This window comes from Alligator mississippiensis, chromosome 14 (genome assembly GCF_030867095.1).
Source record: "Alligator mississippiensis isolate rAllMis1 chromosome 14, rAllMis1, whole genome shotgun sequence".
Taxonomy (NCBI): domain Eukaryota; kingdom Metazoa; phylum Chordata; order Crocodylia; family Alligatoridae; genus Alligator; species Alligator mississippiensis.
Window position 1 is genome coordinate 36,653,027 of NC_081837.1, and position 15,450 is coordinate 36,668,476.

General features: G+C 53.2%; 1 protein-coding gene across 1 annotated transcript in view; it reads right to left on the reverse strand.

Moving 5' to 3' along the window:
• The window catches only part of DEF6 (DEF6 guanine nucleotide exchange factor), a 32,517-nt gene extending 18,378 nt beyond the window's left edge, over window positions 1-14,139 (reverse strand). The window contains exon 1 of the mRNA XM_059717028.1: window positions 13,870-14,139. Within this exon, the coding sequence (XP_059573011.1) occupies window positions 13,870-14,061 (192 nt within the window). The 5' untranslated portion in view covers window positions 14,062-14,139. The remainder of the gene's footprint in view (window positions 1-13,869) is intronic.
• Between the last annotated feature and the right edge of the window lie 1,311 nt (window positions 14,140-15,450).

Here is a 15,450-nt window from a genome sequence, read left to right on the forward strand (position 1 = left end):
CCCCAACATCCTGTCTGTCTCAATCTGGGTCATTACACCCTGCCAGCCCAGAGATCCAGCATTCAGTAGGCAAGATTTTTCTCTAGCCTATCATCGCCAGGCCACACCACCCCAGAACTAGCTGCATTTTGGTGATGATGGAAGCAACCTCTCCTACCTAGCCCATGTGTATTATGAGGCTTAAGGCAATGCTGTGTGTAAAGCACTGTTAGATTTAGAGCTAGTGCGAGGAAGAAAATCACTGACAGCTGGAATTAAGTTTAAGACGCTGTCATGATAGGCGCCAAAGTGAAGATAAGATCGGGGAGAGATTGGAAGGAGGCGGCGGGGGAAGATAGGAGTATCATCACAGAATGGAGCTCGCAGCCCCGGGCAGGGGCAGAACCTCCCCGATTCCTTTCTGCTGTCCTTTGCCAGGACATGAAGTCCATCGTATCCAAAGGCCCAAACAAGCCCTGACACCCAGAGGATGGTTCCCAGCTCCTCTAGCAGCAGCTGTGCCCTTGGCTCCCCCTCCCGCTTCTCGCCAGGCTGCATTTAAGCTACTCATCAGAAACCTTTATCAAACCACGAGCAGCACGTGATGGGTTCAAGGAGCTTCCTGCCCCTTTGCGAGTGAGCAAGGCCTCCTGCCTGGTAGGTGATATCTCCTCCCTGTCTATGGTTATGCAAAAGGTCATGTCAGACCCTGATAAGCCAAAAGCCACTGCTATAGTGACAGATGTTTGCAGCTGGCCCCAAGCCCAAAGGAAGGTAACCTGCCCAGGCCCCAAGTGAGCGGTCTCTAGTTAGCCAGTTATCTCTCTCCCACTTCCTCCTCTCGGCATAGGTCAGGTACCCATTAACAGGTGCAGGAACCTTAATTTGAGGACACAGGATGTAGAACATCCTTCCCCCTTTGTCTGTCCAGCCTGGGGCTGCTGACATGTGGGAGCCTTGGTGGTAGAAGCCCAGAAAGACCAGATGACACAGGCCACCCCATCGGTGACTTGAAAGGCTGCATCCCTTGTGCTGGTCAAATGTAGATGCTGAGGCTTTGGGGCCAGTTTGGCTTTGGGAGAGAAAATTAGTGATGGCGAGTCAGGATATTTCTTATCCTGCCTTTTTTGTTTGTGCCCTCTGCACCTGCCCGGCCACAACCAGAAAAGCCCCTCTTCCAGAAGTCTTAGCCCAAAGGCAATGCCTCATTCCCAGAAAACCACCCCAGCCAAAGACTTGACTCCAGCCGGAGAGATGAAGGCAAACAGCAAACTTCTGCATGCAAAAACTTCCCCAAAGAGCCTCATTACAAAACAGTCTGGCCAGCTTTCCTTCAAAGACTTGGTATGAACGTTATGCACGCACCAAGCTACAAAAGCCTGTCAGCTTACATGCAATGGCACTATCTGATGACTCTTTTCACAGTAACATTATAGCATTCAATGGAGGGCTTGTTAGAACTTAAATCAATGCCCCACCAAACTGAGATCTAGGAGGGGTTGAAACGTATCTGCCCAAATGCATTTTCAGACAAAAAGGGGAGTTTTAACAAAACCATTCTTGAAGAATTCTGGAGTTTTTGTCAAAATAAAATCAAAAGCCACGCAAATCCACAATACTCCCTTTATGACCTGCATTTGATATGGCTGGTAAGAAAGGTTCTTGGCTTTCCTCGCATCTCCATTCTCTTCTGTGGGCTGGGCTCGCCAGATGGCCTACAATTCCCCCTTAGCCACCGCATCCAGGGACTCCCAGGATGCGGCTGCCTCCATCACCCATGAAGGTTGGTCAAGGGGCATCATGACAGATGTAGTCCACCCACGGAGCCTGGTGTCTAGAGGACAGGAACATGCACACAATTCCTATGAGACACCAAGGCAGAGCATCTCCGAACTGAAAGACTTTCTGGTTTTCAGCCAACCTATTTCAATTTTTTGAGGTTTCTCCGAGAACTGACATTTTTCAGTGGAAAATGTTGACTTTTTTGTTTAATCAGCATCTCCACTATGGAAAACAAGCCTAGTTTCCATCCACCTCTGCTTCTACCTCTACCACACACATCCAATTTGTATCCGCGCACTTCCTTCAAGCCACGTTTTACCTGCCGTCCCACCCTTTGGTCCTAGAAAGTGTCAGTGAAGTTGCCACTGCCCTGAGTTATGGGACAGGTCCACCATACTGCCTTTCCATCAGCCCTGAAATGCTGCCTCCCAGAGACAACCTGCTCCAAAACCAGGGGAGAGCAGAGCCTACGTGTTTGTGAGAAACTAAGAAATCATGCCCCGAAGTGAAGCTTGCCAGCCGCCTCCGACTGATCTTATGGACACACCTTGCCCCTCCCTCCCTAAATTGGCAGCTTCTGGAAGACTGATCACATAAGTACGTGGAGCCGAGGGAAAGAGGACAAGACAGAACCGGCACAAAGAGGTGATTAGTCACGCTTGCTCCTGGAGCTTCTGCTCCTCTCCCGATACAGAGAGACTCAAACAAGCTGAGTTAGCACCCAACGGCTGGGTGCTCTTTTGTCTGATTGCACAACATGCCCGCTATGTAATGCCCCTGGCAGGGATGAGCATCAGTCAGACAGAGGACCGGGTCTCTAACTCGTGGACCGCAGAACAAAGCACGTCTGGTGCCATTACAAGAGTGAGAGGCAGCGTGGAGCAGAAGGCTGGCTCCAGGGAGTAAGATCAATGGAGATGATCACGCCTATTGTCACCGGGACATCTCGGAGCACTTTTGAAATGCTAACGTCGCCTCGTCCGTGCCACCCCACAGAGTCATATCGCCACCCCCATGCCATGATTTGCCAATCAGGGTTTCAGACGGCACCGGTGACTTGCTCAAGATGACACATCAACCGAGTGGTTGAACGAGGACAAGAGCCCAGGAGTGCTCGCACCCAAGCCCCGCTCAGCTCTATTCCTCCTTTACTTCATGTAAAGAGATGGCTGCTAGGGCCGCAGACTTGCTGGGAGAGAGACCTGCCTAAGGAGCATGGGACCCGGACAGAGCTGGGAAGAGAGCCCATGGAGGCCCAGGCTGGAGCTCTCATCACTGGACAACGCTGCACACAGTCACGGCACCCTACGGGGCAATGGCAGAGCCTTCTGAAAGGGAAAAAACCTCGCAGTGCCATCGTGAAGGATGCCGAAGAAACAGCAGGAGCTCTGCATATTTCTTAAGCTTCAGTCGTACTACATAAGAGCAGAGGTTTTCCTGACTCAGCCTTTCCCACGTCAGGGACTAGCACTGGGTGACAAAACACCAGGGCTGGGAGGGACATGGCTAAGCACAGACCTGGAGCACCTAATGAAGGACCTCTAGAAACTCTAGATGTCCAAGATGGATGAGGCCCATCAGATTCATTCCCCCTGGACCAGTGCTGCATCCCTCCTTTGTGTAACCTCACCAGGCACTGGCCGACATCATTGCAGAGCCACTGGCGGGAATATTCGAACGCTCGTGGCGCACAGGCCAAGTCCCGGAGGACTGGAAAAGGGCCATTGTGGTCCCCATTTTCAAGAAGGGGAGGAAGTCAGTCTCACCTCCATCCTTGGCAAAGTCTTTGAAAAAATTATCAAGGCTCACATATGTGAGAGCCCGGCAGGACAAATTATGCTGAGGGGAAACCAGCACGGGTTGGTGGCAGGCAGATCATGCCTGACCAATCTAGTCTCTTTTTATGACCAGGTTACGAAACGCCTGGACACAGGAGGAGGGGTGGATGTTGTATACTTAGACTTCAGGAAGGCCTTCGATACGGTATCCCACCCCATACTGGTGACCAAGAGGCTGTGATGTGGATGACTGCACAGTCCGGTGGGTGGCGAATTGGCTGGAGGGTTGCACCCAGAGAGTCGTGGTGGATGGGTCGGCTTCGACCTGGAAGGGTGTGAGCGGTGGGCTCCCGCAGGGCTCGGTCCTTGGACCGATACTCTTTAATGTCTTCATCAGCGACTTGGACAAAGGAGTGAAATGTACTCTGTCCAAGTTTGCAGATGACACAAAGCTATGGGGAGAAGTGGACACGCCAGAGGGCAGGGAACAGCTGCAAGCAGATCTGGACAGGTTGGACAAGTGGGCAGAAAACAACAGGATGCAGTTCAACAAGGAGAAATGCAAAGTGCTGCACCTAGGGAGGAAAAATGTCCAGCACACCTACAGCCTAGGGAATGACCTGCTGGGTGGCACAGAGGTGGAAAGGGATCTTGGAGTCCTAGTGGACTCCGAGATGAACATGGGTCGGCAGTGTGACGAAGCCATCAGAAAAGCCAATGGCACTTTAACGTGCATCAGCAGATGCATGACGAATAGGTCCAGGGAGGTGATACTTCCCCTCTATCGGGCGCTGGTCAGACCGTAGTTGGAGTACTGCGTGCAATTCTGGGCGCCGCAATTCAAGAGGGATGCAGATAACCTGGAGAGGGTCCAGAGAAGGGCCACTCGTATGGTTAAGGGCCTGCAGACCAAGCCCTACGAGGAGAGACTAGAGAACCTGGACCTTTTCAGCCTCTGCAAGAGAAGGTTGAGAGGCGACCTTGTGGCTGCCTATAAGTTCATCACGGGGGCACAGAAGGGAATTGGTGAGTATTTACTCACCAAGGCGCCCCCGGGGGTTACAAGAAACAATGGCCACAAGCTAGCAGAGAGCAGATTTAGATTGGACATTAGGAAGAACTTCTTCACAGTTCGAGTGGCCAAGGTCTGGAACGGGCTCCCAAGGGAGGTGGTGCTCTCCCCTACCCTGGGGGTCTTCAAGAGGAGGTTAGATGAGTATCTAGCTGGGGTCATCTAGACCCAGCACTCTTTCCTGGCTATGCAGGGGGTTGGACTCGATGATCTATTGAGGTCCCTTCTGACCCTAACATCTATGAATCTATGAATCTATGTTGTGCCCAATATTGGTTTTCAACAGACTCCAAAGACACCTCTGCCTCCCCTCCCTTGGCAGATTATCCCACAGAATATAGGACTTTAAAGTCTGCTGCCCCCACTGGCACATGTCCTAAGTCTTCTCCCCGCTCCATGTTTGCAAGCCCACGCACTCAGCACAGAACAGCTCAGGGACCCAAGTTTGGCCAGGTGTCTCGACTGGTCTCCTGAGAAGCAGTATGCGTGTGGGCTGAGGTCGGTAGCACGGTCTGTACCAGTCCCAAGCAGTGTGTGCTCTCCTCCAGCCCCACATTTCTCCCATCGCAGCTCCCTCTAGAGAGGGGCTGCAAGACACCCTCCAAAAACTGCCCCATGGGGGACATTGAGGCAGATCCTTCCACCCAACACCTGGCAGCAGCTGTGTGAGTTTAGACCCTAGGGAGACCTGCTGATTTTTGGAGCAGCAATACAAAGGATGGTTTTTTCCTCTTGCTTCCTGCCCAAGCATGGGTTGAATGGCCTGAACAGAGCCCCTCCTCATTCCAGAGCAGTCCCCAGAGGATCCAGCCCACGCAGAGAAGCGCAGCAACTTCGGGAGCACGGACAGCGCAGCTCAGGGCGTGGAAGCTCATTACCTGCTCTTAGCACCTTCTTTCACAGAGCCGGTGCTACCTGGAGCCCAGCCCACGCTTTCCAGCACATGCCAAGTGAGAGCTGCTGAAACGCTGACTCTCGTGACCTTCTGTGACACTGCTTATCCGAGGAATTCGAAGGCGCTTTACAAGCACTCATTCATCCACGAAACCTCCGCACATTCCGGCGGCGCATGCTGGGATTGTTAACCTCTCCGGGTACCTCTGGGGAAATCGGGGGCGGATGGGTAAAGGGACATGCCCAAGGCGCCAGTGTGAGCCAGTGGCAGAGCCCAGTGTCCTGGTTCCCAGCTCCCTGCTACCTCCTCATCTGCAAGGGCTTGATTCTTACTGATTTCAAGACTACATTACACCCTTCTGGCAGTATACCCAGGCCTTCAAACGGGACTGGATTACTTGGCTTCTCCATTAAAAGCTGCTTTACACTCCTGCTGGAGCAGAGCCATGAGGCCTCGGTGGAACCAAGGCAGGCCCTCAATGTGTGAATGTTCAGACCTGCTCGGCTCTGTTAAACCTCCCCCTCAAGGTAGAGATGGGCCCCGCAGGATGGCAGCGGGGAGCCGGCTCCTCCTCTGAGCACCCAGGTCACCCCTGCTCTAGAGACGTGGAGCTGCTGTGTGGCAGGCGCTCCCGCTGCCTGGCATCACTGCCAGCACATGGAGCAACGTAAGCAGTGGGAAACACCAAGTCACATCAGCACCCTCCGACTGAAAGCGCAGCCCAGCCCTCCACTGGCTCCTGCTCGCCCAGGCTGTAATAGCAGTGGCAGCCCGGTCCCCTCACAACCCTCCCACGCTCGGGTCACATTGGCCTCTAGCTGAGCGGGCTGCACTGCCCTCCCAGCCCACAGCCTCCATCCCCGTCACTCCCTTCAGCCAATGTTCCCGGGGATTCAGTCCAAGATTTCCCCATCCTCACCCCCCTCCTTCTCCACAGCTTGTATTCAGACCTAGGAGAGAGCAGCTCTTTTTTTTTTTTTTTTTGCAAAAATTTTTATTTCTATAAATAAGTGCAGCTCCTCTGATGCCAGTCCCTTCCCCGGCCTCCTCTGCACGGGACCATAGAAATGCAGCCCATGTGCCCTGGCTGTCACTCCCCTTATCTGCGGCGAGCTGGCCTTGTTTCCCCAGCCGGATGTGGAATTCTAATCGGCTTCGGGGTGGCTGGGAGCTCAGGCGCTGCCTCCGGCGCCAGCTCCAGTCGGGGGTGGAATATTTAATGCCAGTGGAGAATGGCAGCCCCTTTCTTCTCCCTGGTTGGAGATGCCCGGGGGCCAATCTTGGGCTTTGTAATGACCTTTCAGGCTCCAAGCTGGAGGCTGGCCTTGCATGCTAAGAGGTGACCCGTGCTGTCTAACTAGTGGGACCAGAGCCTGAGAGACTTAAACTGCAGCTCTCTAGGGAGGAAGGTAGACAGCAGCTAAAGCAGGAGATGGCACCCGGGGGTCTGAGTTCTGGCTTCACCATTGGCTTCATGCAAGAGCGTGGGATGAGCCAGTTCTCTGCTGTGGGCCTCAGTTTCCAAACTGTGAAATGGGGCTAATAGCGAAGGAAAGGGCAGAGTTCAGCAAAGTAGCATTTGCAAGGGGCTCTGAGACCATCATCTGAAAGTCATCTGGGATGGGTGAGGTCTACTAGCACCCCTCTGTCTTGCCTGGACTGCTGTGCCTCCTCTTACCACTATATGCAATGCCAGCACATCTACTTCCTACACAGGGAGCTCAGATCTTCCTTCTTTAAAAACCAAAGCACTACAGGGTTCATTGGAGCCAGGCAAGGGATTTGCCCCACTGGAATCTGCCTGACTTTTGGATGAGAGCAGGCATGTGGGGCGTGCAGCTCTGAACAGCAACCCGGGGTGGTGGTAGTGGTGGTAGGGGAGGATGGGACACTGTGCAGGGGCTGCTGCCTTCCCCAGACCCCGCAAGCACTCTGCATGCCGCTGCCTGCCTTTGCTTCAGGTGCCTCTGGGCATTGTCCTTTCCTTCATGCTTCTGAGGGTCACTGCCTCCTAGGACAGGTGGCCGGGTGGTCTCTGTCCTCTCTCCACATCTGACTGCAACCACCCGTGGCCGATCCATCTCCGACCATGCCATGTCCTCCAGCAGCTCCACCTGCTCTTAGAGCTCTGCCCCCTCCAGCCGCAGAAATTAGCTCAAAAAAGGCTACACCTACCCAAGCAGCAGCATGAAGAGCAAGGAGCCAGGCCCTGCCCTTGCAGGAAAAACTCACACCCAGGAAAGAAAATGTGACCTGATCTCCTTCACGCTTCCTCCCCATCATCGCAGCGTGGGCGGGGGTTCTCCCCACCCACAGGAACTGACTGGGGCATGACCTAGCATACACGCTGCCACTGGGACCCCAGCACAGGCCTGGCTGCAAAACACGAGGCTATGAATAGACTCACCATATGGCAATCCAGGGCCCTGCCTCCACACCTCCACACTCTCACAAGTCGGCGAGGGCAGGACTGCGTGCTGGGCAGGCAGCAGTGCCCACCTGCAAAACTGCCCCTGGAGCACGTGTATTCAGACAATCCCCATAAGAGCAACAGCTGCTTAAGAGCAACACCCCCATGCCACTACTAACAGGTGTCAGCTACAGTTACAACCCTCCCCCCTATTGTACTTCTGCCCTGTACTTCTTCCTTCCTTCTGGGCCCAGCATTGCCCTTCATGTCGTTTGCCCTGCCTTTGTTTCTATTCCAGGCCACTTCTCTATTTGTGACACACGATGTTATTCCCTCTCCCCGTTCCGCGTAGCCAGCCCAACCAGCTGCTGCACTTCCCATTTCAGGCTCTCTGCAGAGCTCCACGCCGTACATTTTGCCGTGCTGACATCACATCATTAACAACAACGCAGGACCCTGGAGCAACGGTCCCTCCCGCCATGCCCCTGCTCACCGGGACACACCTAACCCGCACACCTCTGCAATGCCAGAGCATGGCACTGCACTGGGGGCCTTGGAGAGATGAAGAATTGCCCATTGTTCTCCCTTTATCTGCCAAGCGGATCAACAAGGACCAGCTTTAAGGGCAGTCTTGAGATGCATGAAGAGCCATCTTTGGAGGAACAAAGCTGCTGCTGTATCCTCTGTCCTCCATCATTCCTTGTTCTTTTAAATTACTAGCTGCAGGTGCACAGAGACAGTAATTAGTAATAGGAGCCATGGTGCTGTGGTTAAAGCACAGGCAAGAACCATGTTATTTTTCCAGGCTCTGCCACCAGTGCCATGTGCAACTGTGAGCAAGGGTCTGAAATCCCATCTACATGGCCAAGTCGCACACGTTTCACTAAAATTGGGCCCCCTCTTTGCTTGCAGGAGATGGGAGAGTTTTTCCCCTTGCTTTGCAGCTATGGGATATGAGATGGGTTGGAGCGAACAGTGCTCTGGACCCTTCTGGACTAATGGTTGCCTGCAAAAATGGGGATTGGACTAAAAGCCCAAGGCTTTTGGGTTCTGTCTCAGTGGTTTAAAGGGGGGTGTAGGCCTTGGACAGCCCCTGCTGCTCCACACACTTGCCTAGATGTACGCTTTGAAGGTCTTGGTTGCAGGGCTCCGTACAAGTGGATTCATCAGACATCTTACATACACGCCATGATCCAGAGGATCGATGGGCATCCCATTCACACTTCAGGTCTCCGGTGTGCTAGGGGCTGTACAGCCAACAGAGAGACAGCGTCTGCCTCGGACAGCTTACTCAGAATCCGGCTGCCTGCTCACAAGCATTTTTTGATGCCGCTTTGAGTACATCGGCCTAGCTAAAATGATACAACCCCTTTAGTGTGCACATCATATAAACTAGCATACCTTGTATCCAGGAAGAGGAATAGGCTACCCCACTGTAAGGCATCTTTCGATGGGTAGCACTGTGTCCACACTAGCTCTATGTTGATAAAACCTCATGATTCTAACTCATAATTAATCCACCACCAACAGGTGCAACCTCCCCCAGCATGGAGACTCCATTTAAGGTGACCAACACAAGCTAAACTGATAAAAGCCAGGTCTACGCTGAGTTGAGACTCCCTGGGTGCAGCCATATAAAGAGCTCAACCCAAAGAGGTAGTGGGCAGGGGCTTATTGCACATGCGCACACTCTTATCTCACAGTAAATGGAAGCTACACACGGTATAACTTATTCCTTTTTCAGTAAGAGTTGAGCTACCACGCTTGAGCCTCTATTACAGTGGAGCAAGGGTGTACACAGACAGTTACCACGCAGCAGCAGGTGAGTCGTGGTGAAGTGTTGCCCCTTTTAACTCCAGGATGATTTGTTGGTCTGTCCACACCCCCCTACAAAGGTCTGTCCTGGCTTACCTCCAGGAGCAGGGGATAAGAGCAAACTCTCCTGAGAAGAGCCTGGCGTAACTGCAGTGAAGACATCCCCTGCATATGCAGGGAAGGATTTAGGAGCCAGCAGGAGTTAGGAACCCAAATCCCTTAGACATGTTGATACCAAACTACCTTTGGCCACTCTGAAAATCCTGACTCCTGATATCGATGGGACCTGAAAGCATCTAGTGTCTCTCAGGAAGTCCACTGCTTAGGGATAAGCTAGAAATAAAACAACTAGGAGGAAATGAACCTCCAAGAAAAGAAGAACCTACTTTTCAGGCAGGTACTTTTAGGTTAGAAAGCGGGGTAGGTTGTAGCCATGTTGGTAAGGACAGAGGCAGACCCGAAAGCTTGCAAAGAAGAACTTGTCCAACTATTGGAGTTAGTTTAATAAAAGATAGCGGATTTACCCAAAGAACCTTGCCTGCCTTTGGGTTAGAAAAGCAGAGGAGAGGGGCCTGCATCCAAGCAGCGTGGTCCTGAGTGACCGCGAGGCCTCAGTGGGGCTTTACAGACAAAACCACGTGAACAGCTTTGTAGCCCGGGGAAGAGCCGACTATTTTCTTCCAGGGCCTCGTGGGACGGGTGAGCTCAGGGCCCAGGTTTCAGAAGTGCGGAGAACCCAGAAGTCCCAACAGTGTCACAGGGGCTGCAGGGGCCCAGCCCCTCAAAACCAGGCCCTTACGGTCTCCAGTAGGGAAAGTAATTAAGCATTTACCCTCCCTGGGTCTCTCTGATCCCAGCCATCCCCTATACCAGGGCTACCTTTGCCCTTTTCCTGATCTTTCCCTGTGCTCACAAAGGGTTTAGTAATAACCAGAAGCCCTTTCCCAACATAAACCCTTTAATTCCCCAGTAAAAAGCGTCTCTTTTGGTCTCTTCCCTGGCCACCGGCTGCAGGAGGTTAAGAAAAGCTTAGCAGAAGAGCAAGCACGAGGGCAAGCAGAACGTATAATACTCCCATGCTTTGCTGTTCACGTGGCCTATCTCACCTGTGCCACCAAGGGCTCTGAGCAAACAGGAATGGCACCTCAGCACCCTGGGGGGACAGGAGATAATGCTCCCACCTTCCTAGAGATGGGAACGGAGGCACAGCAACAGTAACGACGTACGGACGGGATCATGCCACGTCTGTGCCAGCGAGCTGCCCCCAGCGCTCCTGACTCGCAGGTTGTGCCCATGAGCCTGTCTCTCCTTCCTGGACGACTATCATCAGTAACTTGATGGCTTCCCACATCCTTGCTGCCACACACTGGTAGGAAGGAAAGCAACACAGCCACTACTAAATATACATGTCCAATCAGTTTAAAAAGAGTTCAGCCCCCAAGACCCACAATATCTGTGGGCCTGCCAGGCTGAGCCAGGTACACGAGTGGTTGCAGTAGCTGTCGGTGCTGCTTGACAGCAGATGCTTGCCTTCCTTTGTTCGAGACCCTTCCTGTAGCAACATGCCAGGCTGCAAGAGCTGACTAACAGTCGTAAGACAACAGCACAGGAAGCTTGCAATGACGTGTTGAGATCTCCAACCCTGAGCTTCACGGTCTCGCCGTTTCTGACATGCTTACCCTACAGCAGCAGGTGGGCTTGCATGGGACAGAGGCCTGTGCAGTGCGTGACAAGCAATCCTTTGTACCAGAGGGGGCTGGTGATCATATCTTGCCCTGCCTAGGGTTCGGGTGAGACCCCACCGTGGAACTCATGTGCATAGCCGTCTTCAACACAGGACAGAGCATGCCCAGTGCGGGACGTACGAGGAGCAAACGTCCCCTCCCCCTTCTTACCGAAGCAGTGGAAATAGTGGTTTGAGAGGTGGAGGGTTGGGGTGGGAGCGCTAAGAAGCAACGTCATACCGAGCCCTCTTGGGGATCTAGTGCAGATCAACTGCCAAGCTGACAAAAACCGGGGCTGTCTTCCCCTGCCCACCCCGAACCCTGCCTTCCAGCCCTGTGCACGCTTTCTGGGGGTTTCAGCCTGAAGCCTCGGCAGCCGCCCTAAAGAACCTAGAACCAAATCCAACCTCAAGCGACACCAAGGCCTCCAGAGTGAGACTGTGCAGCAAGATCTCCCCCTGCACATTGAATTCGGGGTCAAACTGAGCAGGGATAGAGAGAGATGCCTGGCGGCATTTTTAGAAGTAAGGTTAGGTGCACGGTTCTTGGAGTAGGTGCCTAACTCCCCTCAACAGCCATCGGAGTAGGTCCCTAACTCAACCGAGAGCCATGCTTGCTCAGGGAAGTTTGATGGCTGCTCCTATGGATGGTCAATGGGAGGGGAAACCTGCTCAGACTTGTTTGCCAACCTCATCAGGGTAGGCACCCAGACACCTTCGTAAATCCAGCCCTAAATTAATCCTGCAGAGGATGCATCCGGCCAGATACAGTCCAAGCCAGGCAGGAGCAACTGGGCCCTCATGGCAAAGAAGAATAATGAAGTGCTCCACAGTGCCCGAGAGGACAGGTCGGTCTCTAACAGGCACAAGGAGCAGGTCCATCAGGGAACGCAGTGCCAGTTTTACAGCCCTCGCCCTGGAAAGGGGCTAATTGTTGAACATTGCTTTGCGTGTCTACGTGCCCAGCTGGGTCCCATCTTACCAAATGCTGGGCCAACAAGCTTGCCCAGCCCTCCTGCCTCCATCAGGTGAGGGCTGCATTTCCATCTGCCATCATGGCTTGCTTTGCTCTTCGCCTTGCCTCCCCATTGCAGCACCCTCGGAGAGCTAGTGGACAGGGCAACTTAGCTCGGCCACCACTTCCTCAGAGACATTTCAGAGCAACTAGTTTTTCCATCAATTCGCTGGGTGCACGCGGCGGTGGGATTCGCACCTAGACAGCGGCAGCTACAGGTTTCTTAGAAGCACATTGACCACCCTAGACGAGTCCTCTGCTGAGACAGCAGCACGGCACAAAGAGCTCAGCCCTGCATTCCTCCCTCAGCCCCTTATGCAAGCCAAACTATTAAGGTCAGCAAAACACGGCCTAGAAGAACGGAGATATTTTCCCTGCTATTCTGCTGATGGACGAATCAGCCCTAACACGGAGAAGTAATCATGTAAGGAGACCATCTAAAGTCTGTCTTAATCTGAGGCCAGGCAGAAGGTGGGGCAGGATGGCATCTCCGCGACTAACAGACTTCTGTCTTCTGCAGAGGCCATCTAAGGTTTGTGTCTTCACAGAAATGAATTGCTCCATTTCACAATTTGTCACACACACCAGCAGGGCTTCTGCGGCAACATTTTACGCTGTGTTTACACCCAAGGCTGAATCTCTTCTGAGCAAACAAGTTCTTCCGACTCAAATTCCAGCGACCAAAGCATCACCGGCTGCTACTTTTGAAGCCAAACCGGAGGATGGAAAAACCTGCCAGGCTTGTCGGAGCAAAGGGAAACCTTTTTGGCTGTTACTTAATATCACAGGGTGGAAGAAACAGTTTACTTTGAAAAAAAGAAAAAAGAGGTGCAGAACACTAAGGCTCATATTTTATACTTCTGCAAAGCTGCTAGGTTCTGATCAGCATTCAAAAAAAGGCATTCTTTTTGGCCAAACCATGCAGGAGATGCATTTTTTAAAACGCTCTTCCTCTCAACCAAGGGGCCGACACGCAACAGGAAGGAGATGGGTGCTGCGCGTGTTAAATAGAGAAAGAAAAAAAAAATGGAGATTGGGTTTTTACCTGGGGGGGAGGGGGGAACGGCAAAACATCTAAAACATTAGATTCCCACCCAAAAAAATAATTCCTTTCAAGCCACACTTTTTGGGTAAGTCCCCACTGCTTTCCCCCCTCCTTCCTTGAGGAACACGAAGCAAAGCCAGAGAACACGAATGCACCAGGATGCTGCTAACTGCGCAGGAGGGTGCAGCCACTTGTTCGCGGCATTGAGCCCCAGGCAGCTGCAAAGCAGCATCGAGTCCCGCTTCACGCCTCGCCACGCATCTGTGCGACCCGGGGGGCGGTTGGAGAGCGCTTCAGAGCCGAACCACCCCCCAAACCCCGGCCCTTCTGCTTTCCCGTCGCAAGTGGTACTCACTTTCAGCTGCGACTTGGACACTTTGCCACTCTTCTCCACGTCCAGGGCGGTGAAGGCGTACCAGATGGATTTTAAAAGCTCTGCTCGCAGGTCCATGGCTAGAGGCACTGATGACAGAGGCTGCTCTGTCAACGGCGAGGATCCGGTTTCAGGAAACAGACTCCCTCGCTTCAACAGACCTCGGCGAGGCATAGGGAGAGGAGCAGGAGCGCCACCTGCCTCGAAGACACAGGTCCCGCAGTGCCACCCAGAGACCGGCACCCTGAGGCCCACTCATCTTGCACTCACAGGGCATTCCTCCTGCCAGGTTTGCCCCTGCAGCCACCCCCTCCTCTGAGCTCCCCCTCTCCCAGGCTGAAGGCATGCAAGAGCTGAGCACCCAGGATTTGGAAGTGAAGAGCACCTACTGTTCCCTCTGCACATGCTCAAGGCACCGTGCAAGCCATTCCCTGCTCCCAGCTCGGCAAGTCTCTGAACTCTCTCGCCTGTTTGATGCTGGAAAGGGGCCCAGAGCAGGCCTCACCGATACCCCGTGCTCCTAAAACTGCGACATATCGCTCTGCTCCTAATCTCTGCAAGGCGGGTAGCCTCGGTGCACCCGTGAAGGGGAAACACGTGCCAAAGGTCTGCGAAATGGAGGCTCGGGCTCCTTTTGAAAGTGGCACGAAACTGTGACTCACAAGGCAGCTGTCAAGGTGTCACAACCCTCTGGAAACCAAATTCCCCGCTGCCCCCAGCCGAGAGATTGGGGGTTTTCTTGCAAGCCTTGTATCCAAAACACAAGAAGAAATCCCCACTGTTCCTCCCTGGGTAGTTGGAGGGGCTCCCTGTTCTCAGGTCTTAAATGCACAGGACACTTCATTCCAGCAAGAGCACAGGCCAGTGTCATGCAGGCCACCTTACCCTTGGCACTCGGCCTTCTCCCCCCAGCTCACAGTGGTGGTAGAAAGGGTTGTGGGGCCGCTGTCCGACTTGCAGGCAGCTACTGGCACTTTTGGGGACTGCAAGCGCGTCCTTTATTGAAGAAACCTTTTCCTTTTGCAGCTTCAAACTGAGACTTGCAATCATTCAGGGGGCTGTGCATACAGCGGAGGAAAGGAAGGAGCAATTGTAGTACATTACATGCCAGCATACCTCCAGCTGGGGTCACCTAGACTAGAGGCTCTGTGTGGACTCTGGCAGCTAGCACATGTTCGAACCCATGTTTTCACTGCTACTGTTATCCATGCTAGTTGGATAAAGACAGCACGGGGCTGCTGACACTGTGCGACAACCAAACTCTCCAAGACAGACCAGTGACAATGATGACCTCCTAAAACCAGGACTGGGAGAGCTCTAAGAGTTCTGGCTTGATGGACAGTCGTGGGACTGGCCTAGGACTCGTGGTTTCCATTCTTTGGAAGGCCCACGGGGAAGGTTTAGAAGCCAGCAACACTTGCCTTGTGTCCACACCCCTCCTGCTCACTGCTATTAATAATCACCACCTTGGTGTGGCTTCCTGACCATCTTGGCTAAGTCACTTTATCTCCTCTTAAGGCTCAGTTCCCTCCAGCTGGAAAATCCAGCTCTACCTCACAATGC